The sequence below is a fragment of the Rhineura floridana genome, chromosome 21 (genome assembly GCF_030035675.1).
Source record: "Rhineura floridana isolate rRhiFlo1 chromosome 21, rRhiFlo1.hap2, whole genome shotgun sequence".
Taxonomy (NCBI): Eukaryota; Metazoa; Chordata; class Lepidosauria; order Squamata; family Rhineuridae; genus Rhineura; species Rhineura floridana.
The window spans coordinates 13488955-13512258 of record NC_084500.1 but is presented as its reverse complement, the minus strand read 5'-3'; the positions used below and the strand labels follow the sequence as shown (position 1 = coordinate 13512258).

At 46.6% G+C, this 23304-nt stretch overlaps 1 protein-coding gene across 8 annotated transcripts in view; it reads right to left on the bottom strand.

Annotated features, from left to right (window-relative positions):
* Positions 1-23304, bottom strand: part of ACACA (acetyl-CoA carboxylase alpha) — a 239190-nt gene that overhangs the window by 9245 nt on the left and 206641 nt on the right. For all 8 annotated transcript variants that reach the window (XM_061604841.1, XM_061604839.1, XM_061604842.1 and 5 more), the window contains 4 exons: positions 19325-19502; positions 18492-18604; positions 3833-3987; positions 2531-2701 (listed from right to left, as the gene is read on the bottom strand). In XM_061604841.1, coding sequence (XP_061460825.1) covers positions 2531-2701; positions 3833-3987; positions 18492-18604; positions 19325-19502 — 617 coding nt within the window. The remainder of the gene's footprint in view (positions 1-2530; positions 2702-3832; positions 3988-18491; positions 18605-19324; positions 19503-23304) is intronic.

Here is a 23304-nt window from a genome sequence, read left to right as displayed (position 1 = left end):
ATCACTGGCTTAATATAAATCAGGGGTGAAACGTGGACGCATGAAGCACAACCACAGGCTTAATGGGATTCAGAGTAAAAATTGCTGAGAGGGCAGTTTACCTTTTTTTTTCTTGCAAGGGTTGATAACATTTGCCAAAAAAAAAGCACTCCTGTTCCTATTTTGGCCCTGTTATTTTATAATGTTTTAAAATATTGTGCATTTTACCCGTTGGCTACAAACAGCCTTGAGTGGCTTTCTGGCACAAAAGCAGGTAGGTTAAATGTGAAATAAATTTTTAAAAGGTAACACAGATTACCAAAGACATTTCACATTAAAAATATGCAACAATCAATAATAATTGTGGGCAGTTAATTCTTTTGTTGTTGATTAATCAGCCAACCTTTAACTGACCATATTAAAACAAATGTGTTACCAAAATGTCAATATGGGTGTCTTTTTAAAGATAATGTAAGTAAGGACATTGTTTCAAGTTTGAGATACAAATTATACTTGCAACTAACAAAAGCAAACGTCTCCAAAAATATACAAGTTCATATCCAATCAATATTGGTGAAGGATGGGATTTAAAAGATTTTGTTGGCATCGATCAAATGTATTCAACAGATTGCTGCCCATTTCAGCTGTTTGTGGAACTATTAAAAACAGCCATAGTCGTTTTCACCCAGAAAACTGAAAGAACCACTCTCAAGTTTCTTTTTCACCAAATTTGGCAGAAAGAGAGCTGAGGGTTGGGCATCCCATGCAACTTCAGCCTTGCTAATCGATGAATCAGGAGGGAATTTTTAACCTAAGATTTAAACCCCCTGTCTGAGATTCTCCTGATGAAATCTGTTAAAATACTGCAACAGTAGAAAATAGTAAAATTGCAACGTTATTTGCAATTATTATTATTTTAGAACTGCAGCCACTGCCTGGTGCTGCAACCTCCAGATGCAACAACAATGCTCCCTCGCAAGGAACCAAGGAAGTAATTCCCCTCCCACACACACAGACTTTCCGAATCTATCCCGATGCCACCTCCAATCCAACCTGCGAAAGCTTGCCACTTTGCACAGCTGGGCAAAGCCAGGATTTGCCCAAGAATCCCGACACTTTTCATTTAGGCGAATATTTAATACTCTTATTAATCATTTTTAATCCGTTTGCCTTTAATTAAGAAACAGCATGATGCTCTCCTATCAACATATGCCAGGGAGCAGATTAATTGTGGCTTAAGATAACTCTCCTTGATTGGTGTAATGTATTAGCTAACTAGACGCCTGCCTTTTTTTAAAAGAAAAAATGCTCAAACGCTACCTTCAAAAAGCTCTGAGCCCTCTGGGGGGGGGGAATCTCCCTCCTTCCCAATATGTATTACTCTCATTCCCTTTTAGAGCCCCAGAGCACTTCAGATCAGATATGATCTATGTATTTTCCCCTTCCTTCAACTCACAGAACAGGAAGGGTGTCTTAGTAGGAGCACCAGCTCTGGAGACAGTCCTATGTGAAATATAACCATGTTGAAAACGGAGAGCAATGGGGTACGAGAGGGGAAGAAGGGCAGTGAACAGCAAAACTCTCTTGGATACGTTAGAAAAACGGAAGGACCACTAAGATGTTGAATTTCAGGTCGAGTTCCTTTTGGAGAAAGGTAGAAGTAGGTACTGTAGTTCCTCTGAAAAGTGAAGGGGGGGGACTCTCCAAAAACGCTTCATGGAAAACGCTCCTAAAAATTTAACTGGCCAGTTCTTAGGAGCTAACTCGAGACTCAGTTTCTGCTTGGTAGGCAAAATCCGGCACAAACCAGACTGAAGGGGTCTACCATAAAACTCTTCACCTTGACATCTTTGTCTATGTGGAGGGAAATAATAATATGTTAAATTTATACCTCACCCTTCCACCCAGAATTAGCTTTTCTCTGGAGGAGGACTGCTTCAAGGGAACCACTGCCTGCATCCAGGGCACTGTTCTCAGGAAGAACTAGGCCTAACTTGGATTGAGCCTGCCAAGTTCTCCACTGTGGACTGAATTCTGGGCCTTGTGTAAGTTACTAGCGGACAGTGCCTGGCACTGCTCAGGAATTCTAAGAAACCCAAATAATCAGTGCAGTTTTAAAAGGTTCAGTCTGCCATCTTGATTCAAAATGGCCACCAACTGTATCCAAACATAGACAAACAGTTGCTCCTTCATCTCAGGAACCATCACGCAAATTTAGATTTTGATACCTTAAGAGGCATCCAAATGCGTAACGAGCAGACAAACAGAAACAACCTTCCAAAATATGTCATTGATGCAAATGATACTGCCTAACTCAATCTGCCTATGTTAATCTATCTGGCATAAATTTATTCTGATGCTGCAAGCCACAGGGGCAGAGAGGCATGGAGATTTGCTCCCATCTGTAAACCACTAGAAATTCAATGCAACTCTCCACCACCCCAACCTCAAAGATGCCATCAGGCTTTGCCCCCCTCTCTCTCACACACGTTCACTTTATAGCCATAAGAACTAGCAATGTGCTTTAAAAAGCAAAAAGAGAGACCTTTACCTTGACTGTGCCCTCAACTTCCACAAACCAGCGTCTCAGCATGGCTTGGATCTGACCATCCGTCAGTTCAGGATTGGCATCATGGATCTTCTTCTTCACCAAGTCCTCAAGAAGAAGGCGCCGCAGTCTCCAGTAAAAGAACGTGCGGGACGTCTTCCACTCTAGAATGTCCTGTGTGCGTATAAGAGAGGGAGGAGTGAGGAGTTAAAACGAGGGAGGGGGGAATAAGCCCTTGAAGCCCCACACAAGCCAGAGGCAGGGAACCTCTGGCCTATGGGGCCTAATTAGGACACCCAGCCCTCCCCATTTGGCCCAGAAGGCCATTTTGGACAAGCCACACCCACCTGCCTGCACCTGATATCAAGCGTGAGGCAGCTAAAGCGGCAGCTGGGCCAAAAGGGGCTTTGCAAGCACCACCTAAAAGCTGGCTGGTGGTGCCTGTAACGCCCTGTGCAAAATGCCCCTGCAGCTCTTTCCAAGCACTGATGATCAGCTGACTGGTAATGTTTGGAGAGCACTTTGTATCCCCAGCAGTCAGCACTGCATGGGGCAAAAATGGGTCATCTGGTGTCACTGTGACATCAGGTGACTGACAGGTATGCAGCCTCACCCATCTGTCAAACATGATCTGTGGGGCAGAAGATCCCAGGTTCGGTCCTCAGCATCTGCCCCGTCTGTAAATCTGGAGAGCTGCTGCCAGTCAGTGTAGACAATACTGAGCTAGATGGACTAATGGTCTGACTCGGTATAAGGTGGCTTTCTGTGTTTCTATTTACATCAGCCCTTAATTCAAAACCATGACGGCTGGAATACTGCTTTATTTTTAAAGGAAACGCTGTATGGAGCTCAGTGGGTAGAGCGCTTTGCATGCAGAAGATCCCAGGTTCAATCCCCAGCATTGCCAGGCAGGGCTGGGGAAAGTCTCCTGCTGGGAATCCTGAAGAGCTGCTCCCAGTCAGTTTAGACAATACTGATCTAAATGGATTAATGGTCTGATTCATTATAAGGCAGCTTCCTAATACATAGTTTGATACTGGTAGATGCCCCTGCTGGGTCTAGATTGAAAACTCTTTTCCAAAGTGCTGTTGGCACACCAAGTCTGCTTGGGACATTCCTCTCTTCTTCCTAAAAATTTAATATTAATGTCATGGTGCCAGCATAACCCAGGCCGGCCAATACTCCCCACCTCACCCCTCTTCAGCATGGTGGTCTGCGAGGACCTCCTCAGTGGCTCTTCAATGGACGCTCACACATGGTGGCGCTTTTGATAGCAGTGGGAGGGAAAGGATTCGCGGCACTCACCGTAATGACACCCTTCTCTTGCATCCGGCCAGGCGTGTCGTGCAAGTCAGCAAACTGCACGGCTACTTGATGGTAAATGGGAATTAGGAATTCCTCCCGATCCTTCAGCTTGGTCTCCAGTTCCTTCCGCTCAGCCGGGCTTAGCTCTGGGGTGCCTGAAATCAAACAAGCCAACACAAAGATGCTTGTCAGAGACCATGGGAGGCGAGAGAGAGAGAGAGAGAGAGAGATGCACAAGCAAAGAGCCGCAGGAAGCAAAAACCACTCTCGGCTGGCCTCCCTAAAGCTTAGAAACAAGCATTTACTTGGATGCAGTCAGAGGAATGAGAGATCCCAAGACACACACACCCAAATGGCTAGACGATCCCAAGACCCTGAGACCCCGCAGAGCCCCTCACTCTGATGCCAGCATAAACACCCTGTCCTTGCACAGCTCACTGTCCTGGCATCAGTGGAGTGACAAAACCTGGTAACAGTCCTTATACAGAATCGGAGGCATGACCAAGAAAACCCTCCAAGAATGAATTTATGCAATGCATGCAAATCTACAGAGCTAGGCATTCGTGTGGTGTAATCTACGGCGCTTCCAAGATCTGCATTTTGAATTTCCAAGTTAAGCAGCAAGGTTGGGGGGTGCTAGAGGAATACAGAACAGTGGACTTGGAAGAAGGGCACACAACGTCCCTCCCAGACAATCACTGCTGCTTCATTCAGAGAATGCTGATCCTGGTGCCAGACTCCAACTCCCATCAGCCTCAGCCAGCATAGCCATGGGATGATGGCAGCTGAGGTCCAGCAACTTCTGGAGAAGCACAGGTTCCCCATTCCTGCTTTAAGGAAATTGCATCTGCATTTCTGGATTGGACCAAGGCCCATCTATGTATGTATGTCCTGCCTTCAAGTCGATTCCGACTTATGGTGACCCTCTGTCTAGGGTTTTCATGAGGCTGAGAGGCAGTGACTGGCCCAAGGTCATCCAGTGAGCTTCATGGCTGTGTGGGGATTCGAACCCTGGTCTCCCAGGTCCTAGTCCAATACCTTAACCACTACACCACACTGGCTCTAAAGCCCATATAGCACCAACATAAAATATGATCCAACAAAAACAAACCTTTAATCACATTATTTATTGATGCAGGAGCCCAGGGCGGCAAACGAAAGCACTAAAAACACTTTAAAACATCATTGGGATCTGAACATCACAATACATGCATTCTTTGTGCATGTTCCATATTGTACACATGTTTTCAATATGCCACTGAAGAGCTATGGTCAAAACGCGCTTGTTATATTTAGGCTGATTTCCCCCCTATCTGCGTCGGAACTATTGTTAATTGTTTTCACAGTGCCTTGCAAACGTAGTCAGACCCCTGACCAATGCTCTCATATTACTGAATTACAAATGGTACACTGTAATTTTGTTCTGTATGATATTTCATTTTGAAACACAAACTCACAATCAATTATTGTAAGGTGACATTGGCTTTATGTTGGGAAATGTTTGTAAGAAACAAAAAACTGAAACGTGTATGTGGAATTCTATTTAAATGTTCGTATTGTTTTTTTTACACAAAATTCCTTTTAACTCTTTTATGTATGGAAATGTTTTCCATTTTTTAAACCGTTGTTTTATGATTATAGCTGTTTTATTTGTTTCATGATTGTGTATTTTATTGGTGTAACCCTGCCCTGGGACCTTGTGGTGATGGGTGGGTAAAAATTCCACATAAATAAATAAATTTGACAACTCCCCCCAAAATGAGTATTTGAAAGTTATGTCAGCTTTAATTTGTTCATATTCATGATAAAAAGGTGTTTGATATAACAAGCCCATACTGTTCTTTTTTGTGGAAGTTTGACGTTCAGGTCCCAATGTGACTGAAGCTTCAAGATCCATCTGGTCCCAGCACTCTGCTTCCAACAACAACCAGCCACGTGCTTCTGTGAGGTTGCAAGCAGGATGTGGTGCATCTATCAGTCCAACATCGTTTAAGTATCTGGTATTTGGATGTATTCTGTTTTCAGATATGGACACATTCATGGCAAAGCAATTGCTTACAGTGCTGACTCAGAGGCAGCACCCTGGACAGCTCACTGCAATGTTATTGGCTACAATGCCCACTCACAGACAGCACTGGATAGCTCAATAGAGTGCCAACTGACAGAAGTAGTCTGTCACTCCCCCCCCCCCCAAATAACCTTTGATTCAGTGAGAATTTTAAAAGACTTAGTCACGCTTGTCTAGTCACAACCATGGCTGCAATCTAAAGCTGGAATCTGTATGCAGTACATCCGTGGGCACCTTGGGAATGAAGGCAGAGAAGCTGAAGTGGCCATTCACTGGGCCTCAGGGCCATTTCTGCTGAAGGCCGTGCTTAAGAAAACCATCACTACCTTATCTCCCGTTGCAAATAGCAGGGAGAGGGGGAGTTGACTAAAGCCGCACACACACCCCACATGGTCCCAATCTGCATACCATTTTTGTTTAAATTAGCAGCACAGGGCCAGCCACATGACAAATGTCACATCTAGCTTGACCCTGAGGAGACAATCCTTTTGCTTCCTGTACCTGCTTGTCAGTTCAGAAACTCCCCCCTCCCAAAGTTTGGGCCCAGCTCACATTGGGCTCCCAGTCTCCCAGATCTGTCCGTCAAGGGAGGGCTGGTGACAACAGGAAAGGCCTTGTGGGCCTTATTTCTTGAGGCCTCAAATCTCCTGAGCATGCCAAGGATCACTGACAGCTGAAGGGTGAGACTTCTTGCTTCTCCTGTCTACAGCAACCCTTCCCTGCAACCAGTCCCACCCCCACGTACACTACTCATGAGGGTCAATTTCCGTGGGAAGTGAGAGGTGGATGGCAACTACAGAGACAGCCTTTTCCGCAACAGCGTCTTGTATCTGAGATCTTTCCCCCAAGCAAACTTGCCAGGTGCCCACATTGGTGTTATTTTGCCACCAGGTAAGGAGCCATCTCATTTTATTTATTGTGGTACAGTTTTTCAAACTGCACTCTGACCTGGGAGCTCCTGGTGCTGAAGGTGCAAGCTTCCACGTTTAGCAAAGCAAGACAAAAAAGTCCCAGGCTCTCTTGGGGAAAGTGCAAAAAGATCAAGGCTCTTTCACAGATTTTTCTGAGAAAGTTTGGCAGGAGAGGAGAGAAGGAAGCTAAACTCATTATGGGGAGAGGTCACTTCTCACTAGGTGTGAATCATTTAGACCACAGTGTACTGGAGATGGGGAGAGAAACGGAACATTGTAATCTGAAGCACTGGGACACAGGAAGTTGCCATTGATCCATATGGCCCAGTATTGTCCGCCCTGACTGGCATCGCCAGAAAGACTGAGCAAAGGCCACAAAAGAGCCGGATCCGATATGCAGAGGGGCACAGAGGGAAGGTGGAGAAAGGTGTATGAAGTCAAAAGAGAGCAAGCAGAACCGGAGCCTATTCGAAAGTGTGGAAATATTTAATGCTGACCTTACCCGTGAGGCCCTGAAGTCGACAGTGTGAGAGACACACCTGCTTTGTAACGGCAACATTACACTTTCACACCGTGCCTAGTGCGGGTGCACCCCCGTATTTTTCAAGCATAACCCAAGCGCACCTTAACAATTTCTCTGCGTGAGAAATCGGGTGTGGATGGGCACTGCCAGCGCTGTAATTATTTTTAAAGACAGCGTGGTGATGCCATATATATATGTAAAAACATAATAATAAATCCAGTTTTTCACAGGACAGGAGAAGGTGTTAAGGAAGCAAACACTCATGTATTCTAGACAGTCTGCCACCCTTGCGTTGTCGAGCTAGCCCCGGTAATGATCCAGGTGAGATTAACAAAAATGTCAATGTCTATTTTCTGCTTAATTTAAAAGCGGCGTCTATAAAGATTTTTGGCTTCTGAACCCTCTTCTTCTGAGAGAAAGAAAGGTAACAATGAAGGAAAAAGGAAGGGGGGAGAGAAGGGGAATCAAGAGTGATTATCCTATCATTGATTGATTGTCAGGAATGTTTCTTATTCACTGAGTATTGTAAAAGGCTGAGCTCTCAATCAATTCCATAAGCCCCCTGTACAATTAAATATCAAGGAATAGGTTTCTTTCCTTTGCAGTCAGATCATCAGGCCTCACACTTTATGATGAGGAAGGTTTTGTGGGGGAGGGAGTTGCTAGGGGGCTGGGGAGGGGAAGCTATAGTTCTTTACTTCTTCCCTTTATCTCAGGTGTGGAGAACCTTTGGCCCTCCAGATGTTGCTGAACAACAACTCCCATCATCTCTGCCCACTGGGCCCTGCTTGGTGGGGCTGATGGGAGTTGTAGGTCAGCAACATCTGGAAGGCCAAAAGTTCCCCACACCTGCTTTGTCTATTAAATATTCCACAAAAACCCACTTTTGTGCACTATTAAAGACAACTGAATTATTTGTTAAGTCCTGTAGATTCTTCCAGCAGGGGCAGAATGATTCAGAGCTAATGGCAGGCATGCAGCTGCTTGGCAAAATGATGTTGCAAGTGTGGCAGAGTTGAGGGGAGGAGGAAAAACACTTGAAAGTAGAGTCCATCCCAATTCCAGCAGGGGCTGTGTGCATGTATTCTGCGACAGCACTACACAAGCATAGAAACTTGGAGTTGAGTGCAGAATTCTGCACCCTAAAAACATAACTTTCATTTTTTTTAAAAAAAACCCCAAGTATAGCCCCTAAAGCTCTATTGAATGCATGTTGGGCAATGGCTGCCAAAATCTTGGTAGGCTTTGTGATGATGCTTCAGTGTACCTTTCCCCTTCCTCATGATTAACGGCAGCAGCAGGACAACCCTTTGCCTCACATGCCTGGCTTAACGAGCGGCCATTCAGCTCTCTTTAATACAAGATTGTTATTTTTGTGTGCATTTCCAAAGCGGTCCAATACTTAACTCCAAAAACAGGAACTGGCATGGAAGCTTCACTTTTCCTTCGCCATCCAGCCAAAGATTTTGCCTGAATGTTAAAAGCTCAGCCCATCTCAGTAGCGTTAGCAGAACGACCAGTTCAAAGCAGTGCTCGAAAACACCAACTTGTGCCGAAAGGTGGGGAACATCTGTAGTCCTCCACGTTGCTGGACTAAACGCATTGGAACAGAGGAAGCAGCCTTTGATCCATCTAGCTCAGTAGTGTCTACACTGACCAGCAGCAGCATTCCGGAGTTTTCAAATGGGGAACATTCTCAGCCCTAACTGGAGACGCCAAGGACTGAACCTGGGATCTTCAGCATGCAAAACAGATGCTCTGCCACTGAGCTGCAGCCTATCTCTGATCATCTAATGCCAAATGCCCACCCTGGAACTCAGGAAACAGTGGGGGGAAATCACAAGTCTGAAGAGTTTCACTTTGTGGTCCCTTAGGAAGAAAAAGGAGATGTGACGGTCACAGAGCAGCAAGCCAAACACGCAGTGGCTGAGCCCTCTCCCAGTGTGCATTTTATAACAGTGAAGAAAGAAAAGTCATTGGGAGGCACAGCGGCCTGCAGTGACAGTAACCTCCAAGAATGTCAGGGTTCTGCTTATCTTTAGTAAGTTCCTGCCAGGCAGAAATGACTCCGCAAGGCCATGCATCACAGCCTCCTGTAACATTTGGGATCAAAATGCTTTATTGTTATTTTTTTTAAAAAGGTATGTCCAGTTTAACAGGTTAGGGGAAAATACTTCCGGCAAACGTTATTCTTTAGATTCCCCTCTTCACTGCGGAGCCTCAAGGCAGAGATTGTGAACCAAGAGAGGGCACCATTTGTGTTGCTAAACCACGCTTGGAAAAGGCAGGGGTGGGGAAGCCACTTCAGTCCAAGGCAGCATTCTGGGGCTGCGTGCGAGTGGCAAAGTGGGCTACCTTCTCTTTCTCTCTCTCTCATTCACACACAAACACACACACACATATATCCCAGGGTGATATCACAGTTCAGGCCAGGCACACACGCGGGAGCAGTGTGTGGAACAAGGCCAGTGAGGGGGTTTCACCAGTCAGCCCCCCCCCCCAGCTGTGTGGCTGAAAGATATCAAGAGGTTATCTTTCAGGGCAGAGAGATCCAGAGGCCTCACACAAGGCAACTAGGACGCATACTGAAGAGGACACAGTAAACAGTAATTGCTAGCAGAGCAGCAAAACAGCAATGATAGGTGAGCTGTGTGCGAATCTTGGTTGAAGGAGAACACCCTTCACAGTATATCACACTGAGATTCTGGGTTTAGGAAAATAAGAAAGCTTGCATTTATTACAGAAAATACAGACTTGATAGAAAAGATCCTAGTTCTAGGGAACTAGAGTTGGAGATGCAAAGACCCATGCTTGATCTATGCAGGGGGCGGTCTCCTCTCCGAAGGTGGGACAAAGAAGGAAGGAAGGAGCAGGAAATGAGGTCAGCAACCTGAAGAGTACCAGTCTAGCATGTGAAGGAAGCTCAGCACAGACTGGGTCAGAAAAACAGTCTAGGAAGCTTGGGGGTTCCCCTCCCTATTTTAACCCCATACAAATCCACCAGCAATTTCCCGCAGTAATTATCTTCCTGGCTAAGATCCAGTGGTCCATTAAGCCAAAGTAGCAACCATAAGGGCACAATATTTTTATTTATTTATTTATGACATTTATATCCCACCTTTCCTCCAAGGAGCTCAAAAGAGGTGTTCATGGTTATCTCCTCTCCATTTTATCCTCACAAGAACCCTGTGAGGTAGGTTGGGCTGAAAGACAGTGACTAGTCCAAGCTCATCCACTGAGAATTTCATCATGACAGAGTAGGGATTCAAAGCCTGGCCTCCCAGGTAAAAGTCCAGCACTGTTAACCATTACACCACACTGACTTTCAATAGCCCATTAGGACTGGTAGGGCAGAAGTTAAGGAGACCAAAAGTAGGTAGATCCAGAGCCAATGGCAAGCAGAGCTGACTGGCAGTAGGAAAGAAAGAAAGCAGGCAGGTGGGGGCTGGCTGAGGGCAGACTTATATCTGGTACCAAATCATATCTCTTTATTTGCCTAAATGTGCAGTTCTGCGCTGAAAGAGTCTGCCATATTTGGGCCCAATGTGCATAAAAACCAGCTGCAAAACTTCTCAAAGGTCAAAACATCAACAAATGGCTAAATCTGAAGTCCCCTTTGAGCTTGAGGGCCCAGGCCGTCCTGACCAGCCTGTAGGTAGCTAAGTCCCAGCAGATCTCAGGCACAGTAAGGATCTAAGACACTTCACAGCCCAACAGACAAGGCCTAGGTTGCTGTGGCCAATCGCGAACCCCTTGCCCGAGCAGCTGGGGGGCTGAAAAGCAAGAGGCCTGGAACACTGGAATAGTGAGTCGCTGCCGGGGTGTGTTGGGGAGAGAGACTGGTCACATCTGCACTACACACCTAAAGTACTATTATACCACTTTAACAATGGCTTCCCCCCCAGGAGTCCTGGGAAGTGTAGTTTGTGAAGGGTGCTGAGAGTTGTTAGGAGACCCTGTATTCCCCACACAGAACTACAATTCCCAGAGTTCCTTGGGAAGAGGGATTGATTGCTAAACCACTCTGGGAATTGTAGCTCTGGGAGGGGAATAAGGGTCTCCTCATAACTCTCAGTACTCTTCACAAACCACACTTTCCAGGATTCTTTGGGGGAAGCCACGGCTGTTCAAAGTGGTATGATACCGCTTTGAACAAATGGTGTGGAATTGGTCCAGTCCTGTTGAAATCAATAGACCTAAGCTAGTCTCCTGACACCTGGTCAGGAATCTCTTCGTTTTCTAAGGGTGCTGAGAGTTGTCAAGGGACCCCCTATTCCCCTCATGGAACTGCACTTCCAAGAGTTCCCTGGGAAGAGGGATGGATTGTTAAACCACTCTGGGAATTGTAGCTCTGGGAGGGGAATGGGGATCTCCTGACAACTCTCAGCCCCCTTAACAAATGACACTTCCCAGGATGCTTTGGGGGAAGCCATGACTGTTGAAAGTGGTAGGATACAGCTGAAATGTCTAGTGCAGATGGAGCCTGTGTTTCTGCCGAGTGATGAATAGATCACGTCCCAAAGCAAGGAGGCAAGTCAACAACAACAACAAAACCCTCCAGAGTCATTGCATTTCTTTCCATCTCTTACAATTCTCCAAGGCACAATAGCATCAAGAGCCACAATCCTGAATGCTGTTAAAAGACCCTGAAGTCATACAATAAAATCAATGCTAAAAAACTCATTTAACCTGAAAGTATGTGGTGCAAAGTCTTAGTTGCTCACCATCCCTCATCTACTGACACTGAATGGACACAAAAAGTGCCTTATATGCCAGGCCACATTCTTTGTCCATCGAGTGCAGTACTGCGTACTCTGACTGGCAGTAGCTGTCAGGCAGAAAAGGGCCTCCCACCTCACCTAATACCTGGTCCTTTTAAACTGGAAATGCCGGGGATTGAACTTAGAGCCTATGTGCAAGGCGGGCAATCTGCCACTGAATTACAGTCCCTCAACACCCTTGGAGAGGTAGGTGTGAGGAACCTCAGGTGCAGGGTCAAATGGTGGGCCAGGAACCAGCAGCGGGACTCAGAGCCACAGCCTGCCCAACGCCTCCTCACTTGCCCGCCCAACCCTCTGGTCATGCCATAGCCCAAGTGTGGAGAACCTTTGGGCCCTCCGGATGTTGCTAAACCACAACTTCCATCATCCTACGACATTGGCCCTGATGTCAGGGGTTGATGGGAGTTGTAGTTCAGTATCATCTGGAGGGCCAAAGGCTCTCCACACCTGCCACAGCGTCTTGGTTGGACCAATGCCAGTGACTTTCCACATAATGAGTAAAGGTGGCCGAGAGACAGAGGGAGGAAGGAAAGGGTAGTTTCCCTCATCCTTGGGGGGAACAGTACCAGAGGAGGCGTTGACGGAAATCAGAAAAAAGGTGGTTGTTGTTCATGATGATGATGATAATCATCATCTGAGATTCAGAAAGGAAAGGGTTAAGAGAAGAAGTAAATGTAATTGAAGCAGGGAAGAGGGATGAAAGAAACTGGCAGTTTGGAGGGTGGTTAAGGGGCAAGTTAAGTGTGAAAGGAGAATGGGAGGAGAAATGAAACGCAATAAAATACTTTGACAGAGATAAAGAAGATAATAAAGAAGAAATTGCCTTCTCCACTTACAACTTCTGGACCAGCAAATTCTTTCTAAAAAGGGGAGGCTGAGTCACAATACCTCCACAGCCAACATCTGTACATAGCTTGAGGAAAGCTGAGCTATGGAACCCCTTGCCACAAAGAAATCACCATGGCAAAGAATTTAGCTGTTCCAAAAAGAGATTAGGTATCAACAGAAATTATGTCAGCAACTGCCAACATTTTGTGGCTAGCTCTGCTTCTACACTGGGCCGTAGCTATTTCCAAACCTCTCAAGTGGGTCCTGGGGGTAGAAAGTTTGAGAACCCTGCTGTGTCCTATGTCACGGAGTTCCACTGGCTGACTGTACTAAATTATAAACACACTTGGGTGTATGCCGGATGATGAACAATCTGTCTCCCTCTCCCATATATCCACAGAGAGGGACTTTATTTTCAAAGGCTGGCTTGATCATTTTCTTTCCCACGTGTGTCTGGTTTACGATTTCTGCCAACAAATTACCATTGGGAGAGGGGGGGAAAATCTCATATGCGTTTTCTTAAAAGCCTAACTGGTGGGCTCTACAATGTTTAACTAACCTAAAAGCTAAGACACAGAGCATCACCTCCGCCCCGCTGTGATACTCTCCTGCTTACGCCGATGCTTAACACGTCGTAACACTGAGTGACATTTTAATAAACACGAAACTAATAAAGATCTCAGTTACAGCGCTTGGAAAAAATTGATAATGAACAGATCTGTGTCACATTATTCAAGATCTTCCTGCTCTGCCCGCAACCCTTTGCCAGGGTTTCTCCAGCGGCTGAGAGAAAGGTTCAGGACGAAAGCGCGAGGTTGCCCTCTGACTGCATCCACCCAACCCCCTAACCCTCCACCCCATGCGAGCAGCATGCAGGCACAAGAGTCCCGTGCCGCCCGCCCCTCCAACCTTGCCACAGAACAGCTGCTTGGTAGAAATGATAGCAGCCATTCAGGGGTTAAGAGAGGCAGCGAACCCCCAGCTAATGAGCAAGTATGCAGCAGGCGCTGGAAGATAAATGGAACTCTCTGCGCTTCTGCTGGAGTCAGCATGAACCGCGGCCCTGCGGCTTGTTTGTGGCAAATGGAGTGCGCAAAATATCAAAGGGCAGTGATCCAGAAGACGACCGGCTTTGACAAATTTTAAATTGGCCAGAAAGAAAAACCGGCAAAAAGGAGAGAGAGAAATTATGCAATTCACTGTGTCCTACAATCTTGGCTCGTCCTGGTTTTGCACAGCATTAGGGGGGGGGAGGGCGGGAAAGAGAAACACCACCACCGACTGCCTGGCATTGAGAGCAATCATGAGCCATCTAAGCAAGACACTTATCAGCAAACCAAAGCTTTTAATGCCCTCTCCCTTCCTCTCTGTGTGTGTCTGTGTGAAGGGGTCCCGCCTCTTGTATGGTGGTGTTTTGCACGGGATCCATTAGCCTGTTTCTGGGAGGATTGGAGCTAGCTGAATTTTTTTAAACATACACAAATACACCACGCTGTTAAAAAGGGAGGGCGCTTGAAATCTGAAGCTCCTTTTATTGTGTGTCTCATATATGCATGATGCTGCTGGAAGATTGTGCGCAAAGTGGGGGGGGGGGAGGGAGGAGAAAGACTGAGGGGGCAGCCTCATAACAGCACCCAAATCAAAAGATGGGATTCAAGGTGAGTTGAGCATGTCTGATGCTCTTGCTGGCACGAGTCACATATTAGGAACAGCGTTCTTGTCAGTCTCCGCTCTCCTCTGTTCTCCCCCACCCCGGCCCTTGCAACAGAAGAGGAACAGTTGCTGGTTTGCCTTGTCACAAAATGTTGTTTTGACGCAGCCCTCCAGACACCAGCAAATTGTTCAAGTTGTTAGCTTCAGGTTACAGCGTTTGTGGATTTTAAGCCAGATAGCTAAATGCCACCTCCTGGCGCCAACACATGGCATTCTCAGGCATCTGCTGGGGGCCCAGTATCCCAGCAGGGCCCGCAGCTGATGCCAGCCTTAAAAAAAGGAAAGCATCCAGGTCTCAAAATTGATCATTCAATTTCCCCCAATGCTCCTGATGCAGCACTACTTCAGGGCACCGACAGAGTGCTGCTGCTGCCGCCACCACTGCCAGGTTAATCTGTCAGCCCACCAGAGGGTGCTTGGACAACAGCCCCCTCAAGTAGCTTAGAAGTAGAGCATCTGCACTGCATGCAGGAGGCCCAAAGTTTAATCCCCAGCATCTCCACGTAGGGCTGGGAATGTCCCTAGGCTGAAACCCTGAAGAGGGCCATAGCTCAATGGTGCAGCATCTGCCTTGTATCCTAAAGGTGACAGGTTCAATCCAGAGCAGACTGGGAAGATCCGAACTCAAACCCCAAAGAGGGCTGTGGCCCAGTGGTAGCGCATCAATTCCCAAGATCTCCAGGCAGGACTGGGGAATCACCCCCGGCACAGGCAACACGACCCTCCCCTTTGAAGAAAAACAAACATGAGGATGCTATGAAAATCTGCAAAGGGGGCTCTGTGCTGGCGACATGGGGTGCAATCCTGCCCATCGGTCATAAACACATGTAACTAGCAGCGATGTGAGTGGGGGAAACCGATGAACAACAAGCGGCAGGGCAACCTCCTCTGTTGCCAGTTGCTGCCTGGTTGGCATTGACCCATGACAAGGCCTTTTCGGTGGTAGGGCCCCGCATGTGGAATGCCCTCTGCAGTGAGGTGTGTCTGTCTCTGTTGTTATTGACTTTTAGGAGGAATCTGAAGACATTCCTGTTTACCCAGACATTTGATGACTGATGGAAACTATTCCCTGCAACCTGGAGATCACTGGATGAAGGAATGTTTCTAACTGTCGCTGCTTTTAGAATGCTTTAAACTGTTTTTAGAATGCCTTTCTGTAGATGTTGTTGTTGATAATGTTGTCAAAGTTTTCTTGATGGGTTTGCCATCCTAGGCTCCCTTGGGAGGAAGGGCGGGATATACATTCAATAATTAATTAGTCACCCTTCCTGATCATTTATATTAAGCCGCTGGGGACAATCATTAGGAGATTTGGGCTGCAGTGTCACCAATATGCAGATGACACTCAGCTCTATCTCTCGTTTAAATCTTCGCCAGAGTCGGCTGTGGAGACCTTGTCCAAGTGCCTGGAATCCGTGAGTGGATGGATGGGAAGGAACAAGCTGAAGCTAAACCCCGATAAGACCGAGGTGCTGCTCGTGGGGGACAAAAGGAGGTTGGGAGATGTTGACTTGAAGTTCAATGGGGTGAGTCTACGCCTGAAGGACCAGGTCCGCAGCCTTGGGGTTGTACTTGATTCCAGGCTGTCCATGGAGGCTCAGATTTCGGCAGTGAGCCGGGCAGCCTGGTATCAACTACACCTCATACGAAGGCTGCAACCCTACCTTCCTGTTCATCAGCTCCCACTGGTAGTACACGCCCTGGTCACCTCTCGTTTGGATTACTGTAATGCGCTCTACGTGGGGTTACCCTTGAAAATGGTCCGGAAATTACAACTGATACAAAATGCGGCGGCTCGACTACTTACGAACAGTCGCCGCCGGGATCACATCACACCAGTTTTGTTCGATCTACACTGGCTTCCAGTTGTTTTCCGAGCCCAATTCAAGGTATTGGTATTAACCTTTAAATCCCTAAACGGTTTTGGCCCAGTTTATCTTACGGAGCGCCTTCAACGCCACCAATTATGCCGCCCGACAAGATCGGCCACACAGGGCCTTCTCTCAATCCCGCCGACAAAAACAGCTAGATTGGCGGGTACTAGAGAGAGGGCATTCTCAGTGGCGGCCCCCACCCTCTGGAACTCCCTCCCACAAGATCTCCGGCACGCCTCTTCCCTAAATGTATTTCGGAAAGCCTTAAAGTCCTGGCTCTTTCAACAGGCCTTCGGGATCTCCGGGGAGGGTTAATTGCCATGACTGAAATGCCTCCTGCCCTGTTTTAATATTGTTGTTCCAGCTGTATTGCTTTTATACTGTTTTTATATTGTATTACTGTATTTTATCATATTGTGTTTTAACGATTTTGTACGTCGCCTAGAGTGGCCATTGGCCAGATAGGCGACACAGAAATTAAATTTATTATTATTATTATTATTATTATCAAAAAGCAGCTTAGGGAGTCCAAGCATGCAGTCAAAACCAAACCATAAAATCTCACCTATTAAGTGCGCCATAATAAAACAAACCACTGCCCCTCAGCCTCCACAACTGCAATATCGGGATAAATAGTGTCGCCCTACCTTACAGGGCTGATGAAAAGATTATGGAGTTAAAGTATGTGAAGCACTTTATTACTTAAAAGAAATCACTATGTAAATTCCAAATATTATTAGGGCATTATATCAGGGGAGGGAAATCTTTTCCAGCCGGCAGGTCAGATCCAGGATCCCTCGTGACTCCCAGCAGGCCATCTTGACGGGCGAGTGGGGCCACTTACCTGACAATCTCCTAGCTTCACCATTATGCCAGGAGAAGCATTTTCCTTTGCCCAAGTGGGCAAAAGCTTGGGAATTCGTAGGTACCGCCAAATCAGCTGATCAGCAGCGTTTGCAAGCCCCACTTCCTTGCCTATGCGGTTTGAAATCAAACCATGTGGGTCAAGGTTCAGGGAGCAAACCCTGTTTTCAGCATGGAGCCACGTCTTTACCTGCCCTGCACCTGACGCCATATATGATGGCAGTGTAGGGCAGATGGGTGTGGCCTGGGGGGCAAACAGCCTCCCAGGCCAAATCAGGACCCCTCCCAGGCCTAACTGGGTCCGTGGGCCAGAGGGTCCTCACTTCTGCCTTATCCAACTAACCAAACGCACACTAACACAAATAAGCAAAGTTACAGCTGGTGCCCACTGGGACTGGTAGGGTGGAAGGCAGGGAGCCCAACACGAGGTGGAGCCAGAGCCAATGATGGGCAGAGCCAACTAATTCTAGTTTTGTCCCCATCCGCCTTCTTGCTAAGTTTTACAAGGGCAGCACTGACCGTGAGGAGTAACGGTAGCACATCTGCTTTGCATGCTGAAGATCCTAAATTTGATCCCCAGCATCTTCGGATAAGGCTGGGAAAGACTCCTGTCGGAAATCCTGGAAAGCTGCTGCCAGTCAGTGTTGACAATAACGAGCTACATGGGCCAATGGTGTGGTAAGAGAGCTTCCTATGTTCCTAAGCTGATAGCCAGGGCAACCCCTGGTCTGGCCAGGTGGGCGAGGGCTGGCTGAGGTTGGTGGGTTGGCATCCCATTTGTCCTAATGGGCTACCCCCTCCCTGTAGAAATGCAGGAACTGTAACTGCAGCCTCCAAACGTTTCCCAAAAGCTACATGCCTGGGCTTAGACAGGCCTCTCTAAATGCAACACAGTCCATCTGTAAGCTCTCTCATTGCCACCCTTGCAATCTAAGGGACAGGGAGTGAGGAATCACCCCCAAACAAACCTGCTATCAGCCAAGACCTGGACAGGCAAAAGCCTCAAGACAGGCAAACAGAAGGGAAAGCGGACGCATTTGTTAGCAAACTGGCCGGATAGCTTTCATTAGCATGTAAACAACCCCGCCAAGGCTTACCAAGTCGTTCCGCCAGACGCGTGTAGATGGGGTCCACACGCCTCATTGTCTTCACCAAGTCTTTCTTTCGGAATTTGATTTCCACCGTCCCTTCAGGCTCCAGAACTCCACCTCTAAAAAGGGGGGAATAAAAGGGAGATATTCTTGTAGAAGCTACTCCATTCAAGGCTGAGCACGGCAAGGGTGGGGCGTGCACGGCAAGGGTGGGGCGTGCACGGCAAGGGTGGGGCGTGCACGGCAAGGGGGAACCAGCCTACTAAAGGGAGGAAGAGCCCTAAGCATATAAATATGAAGTCACTGTAAGCTGGCTTACAGAAGGGCCGTAGCTCAGTGGCAGAGCACCTGCCTTGCTCGCAGAAAGTCCCAGGTTCAATCCCCAGGTAGGGTTGGGAATGTCCACATTCTGAAGCCATGGAGTCCTACTCCCAGTCAGTGTAGACAGGACTGAGCGAGATGGTTCAATGATCTGATTAGGTATGAGGCGGGTTCCTATGTCCTTATCTCAGACACTGACTGATCTTTTGAGGAAGGGCTCCGTGGCAGAGCATCTACTTTGCACGAAGAAGGTCCCAGGTTTCATCCTTGGCATATCCAGGTAGGGCTGGGTGAGACCACTTGCCTGAGACCCTGGAGAGCTGCTGCCAGTCAGGGTAGACAATACTGAGCTCAATGGACTAATATAAGGCAGCTTACTGTGTTCACAGATTTCATCGGACACCACATTCCATCATCTCTGATGGTGGACCATGCCGGGTGTTGGTGGTCCCTCAGCCAACTGGGCAATGTGCGTCTCAGAGCTGGGGAAGATGGGATGGGCGGAGGCGCGAGATTACCTGCTCTCTCGGTCAGCATACATCTCCATGTGTCGAGGGTTAATGGTGGGGTCAATCACGACCCAGGAACCGCCTCTCAACTCCGCTTGCGGCGGGATGTAAACAAGGACAGGCTGCTTGTACTCCCGTAAACCGTCCACAATGTAAGCCCCAAATTTCAACACTTGGTCATACATATCTGCAAGGAGGGAAGGATAGACACAGTTCCAAGAATTATTCAAGCCCATCATCTGTTATGCAATGAGTTGATGACCTAAGCCAGCGGTTCCCAAACTCCCCCCTCCCACGGACCACTTTAAAATTGCCAAGGGTCTTGGCAGACCGCTGGATGAGTGTTCTGCCTGTTGTAGCAATTGCAATCATGTGCTATGCTAGACGCTGTATGGTTAATTCTGCTTTTATCGCTTCTTTTGTATCTTATATAGTATACGTCTCGCCACAGAATTCAAGCTTTAATACAATAAAATACAAGATAAGAAATAAATGAAGTAATAACAATACAATTAAAATAAGTATAAATATTTATTGTGATGGATGCGCTGTCTCCCGTCTTCAGTCACAAATCTGCAGACACATCATGGACCACTGAAAGAAGCAGTTTGCGAAGCCCTCACCCTTGCTACATTTGAGCGTACTTTCTGCAAACACCAACTCTGTCTGGATGCAAATTTGGCCGTTTGGACGGCATGTACTGATTTACGTGTGTAAACTAAAATGGATGTATACATGTTTAAATGTTTTGATAATGTGAGCTGATGGGTTTTCTTTTTCTCTTCCCCCCCCTTTTTTTAATGAAATTGCAATTAAAAATCAATAATAAAAAAGAATTCTTCAAGCCCCATCCCACAGTACACAGACAGAGGAAGTACGGCTGCATAGAGCCTTAATAACACAATATTAAATTGAATCAGCACACAGTACTTGCCACCCTCCACTGTGAATCCCATAATGGTAAATACTGCATTAAAACAAATATAAACAATACCAGCGCTAACATAGCCTAAGAAACTGATGCTGTGTTTCCTAATTGGTTGGATTCTCAACTTCTGGTGTTTAGGCAGATTTACATATGCAAATGAGATACAAGGCCATGACATTGTTCAGAGCCATCTCTCCTCCCACTTCTGTCTAATCATATAATCATATAATCACAGAATCACAGAATATAATCATAGAATCATAGAATCATAGAATCACAGAGTTGGAAGAGGCCTATAAGAGTCCAACCCCCTGCTCAATGCAGGAATCAGATTTTCATCCAAATTTTCCAAGCAATAAAAGCAGGATATCATGAGGTGGCCACTTAGCTCAGTTGGCTTTTTTTTAAGGGTTAAGAGAGACTTATTTTTAAATCGATAGCTATTAGCCGCATTGGCTAAATAGACCCTGCACATTTAGGGGCAGTCACGCCTGGTGCTGTGCTGGTTGGAGTTGGGGGCAATTGTAGGCCACAACACCTGGAAGGTGTATTGGTTGCTTTTGTTTCTAGTATCCAGGGGTGGCTGGTCCACTTGGGCAAGTGGGACATTGCCCCCCAACCGAAGCCTGCCTTCAGCCAGCCCTTACCAGCCTGCCCCCTTACTTACATTCAGTCCAGGGAGTTGGCTGCCAGCTTCCTCCTCCTTAGTCTCAGTGTTGCCCCTTGCAGAACTCAGCAGGAAGGAGGCTGGAGACAAAACTAGAATCAGAGGGCTCTGCCTGTCACTGGCTCTGGCTCCACCTTGGGCTCCCTTGCCTTCCACCCTACCAATCACAATGGCCACCAGCCACCACAGCTAGCAATGCTTGTGGGCTCATTTACAACACTGTTCTAGTCTCATGTTCCCAGTTATCACAGAAAACAAAAATGCATTTTAAAAAAAGTGCACAAGTCTCTTGAAGGATTTCCAAGGATTGCTCAAGTGTCATCTTTAACCTGCGCTCAGGTGAACATAAATACTGCAGTCACAAATGCTGACAGCAAAGAGGGGAAACTTTTATTATTATTATTATTATTATTATTATTATTATTATTATTATTATTGTAAATGTCACCTGCAGGTGAAAAAGAAAATATCCTTATTTTTATATAAATATATATAAAAAGGAAGTAGCAAATTTATTGCTAATTAAACAATCGCTTTATTATGTAGTGCTAGCAATAAACCACTTGAAACCCCTTTCAGCTAATTCAAATGTTAAGAAAATAATTGCTTGATTCAAATTATTTTAACCAAATTAATTCTTTAGGAGACGTTTTTTAGTGGTGCGACATAATAAAATAATCACGTAATTAGCCTGGCATTTTTCACTCCTGCCATGAGGGTATATTTTAGCCTGGAAGAAGGAGGAGGGTGAGCAAGTGGGGAAGATACCATCCACTCACTCAACACTGTCTCTCATTTGCACAGAGGCAGAGATTTAAAAAATGAATAAAGAGGAAAGAGAGAACTTGTAGGGGAGAATCAAAGGGCACTTCCAGACTGTGGCTTTTTTTAGGTGGGATTCCATCACATACCGGCAAATTCAGGATGCACAGTTTACAGATGTGCAATTTTTAAAACTGTAATTTTTAAAAAAATTAACTGTAATTGTGTTTTAGAATGTTTTAAACTGTGTTTAGATGCTTTTATTTCTTTTTGTTTGATAAATTGTTTTGCTGATGTTTACCACCACCCTGGGCTCCTTGGGGAGGGAGGGAGGGACATAAATTTAATGATGATGGTGATGTTGTTGTTGATGATGAATTATTTATGGTCTTGCACAACTTTCTCTTGTAAAAAAAGTATTTTTAAGTCTTTATAACCTGCTTTTCATTGAATATTTCATTTCCAGAGTGGGAAACAATGACTTTAATCATACTGCTTTAATAATAAAAATATTCCCCAAATTAGAGAATCCATAAAAACAAATACAACCAATAAAAAATCGACAGATCCATCAAAACCCGCTTCCTCCAAAAGATCAGACTTCTTGTGAAGGAAAGTGATAGGCAAAATGCCCTGGAAAGTGTGGGGTAAACATTTGCTTTGATGCAACATCATCTAACCTCACTGCAAACAAATCAGAATGAATGCTCATTAAATAGCCAACGTCGTCTAATCTCCCGGCAAACAAATCAGAACAAATGTTCAATAAACAGGTGGTTGCCTGTCCCGGGCCCCGGCACATGCACGTCCGTCCCACCTACCTCTCCCTGAAGGGCCCTCCTTAGGGTGGGTGGGTAGTGGTTGCTTTCGTGATCTGCAGCGCAAATTGCGGGAAAGAGTTTCGAGGCAAACACCCCCACTGCTGCACAGGCCCACAACAGCCACCTGCAACATGCTCTGCCTACCTCTCGAAGTAAATGCTGGTTGCCAGAGCGTCCCAAACATCCCAGGGTCTGTTGCGCTGCGGGTGCAAGTCTGCCATCAACCAAGATGGCAGCTGAGGTTTCCCTAAGGGCCTGATGCCTCTGCCGCCATCTTGGTTGATGGCACCTTGCAGGCGGAGCACATTGCAGGCCTGCGCAGCAGTGGGGGGGTGCCTCGGAACTCCCTCCTTTGATTTACCGCTACCCACCTACCCAACCTAAGTAGGGGCCCTCGGCCAGGGCCCGGCCTGGCCACCCTCTGGTGCTGGCCCTGGCCCCCAGTTTAGCATTATTTTAGGCTATAATCTGAACCTCAATTGCCTGGGAGCAACCTTCCACAGAATTAACTAGAACTTACTTCGAAGTAGACATTGCATGGAGATTCTATTTAACTATAAAGGTAAATAGCTACTAAGAGACCTTGCTGTTTCCAGTGCACAAATTGGGGGCGGGGGAGGGAGGGAGGGAGGCTCTTAATCCAAAAGTCCAGACTTCCCCCCATTTTCAGCCAAATCATTGGGAGGGGGTGTGGAAGACTATAAATGTTCAGAAACAGTAGTAGGGTGGCCACTCCGTGGCTCTCCAGATGCGGCTGGACTACACCTCCCATCATCCCTGACCATGAGCTGTGTTGGCTGAGACTGATGGG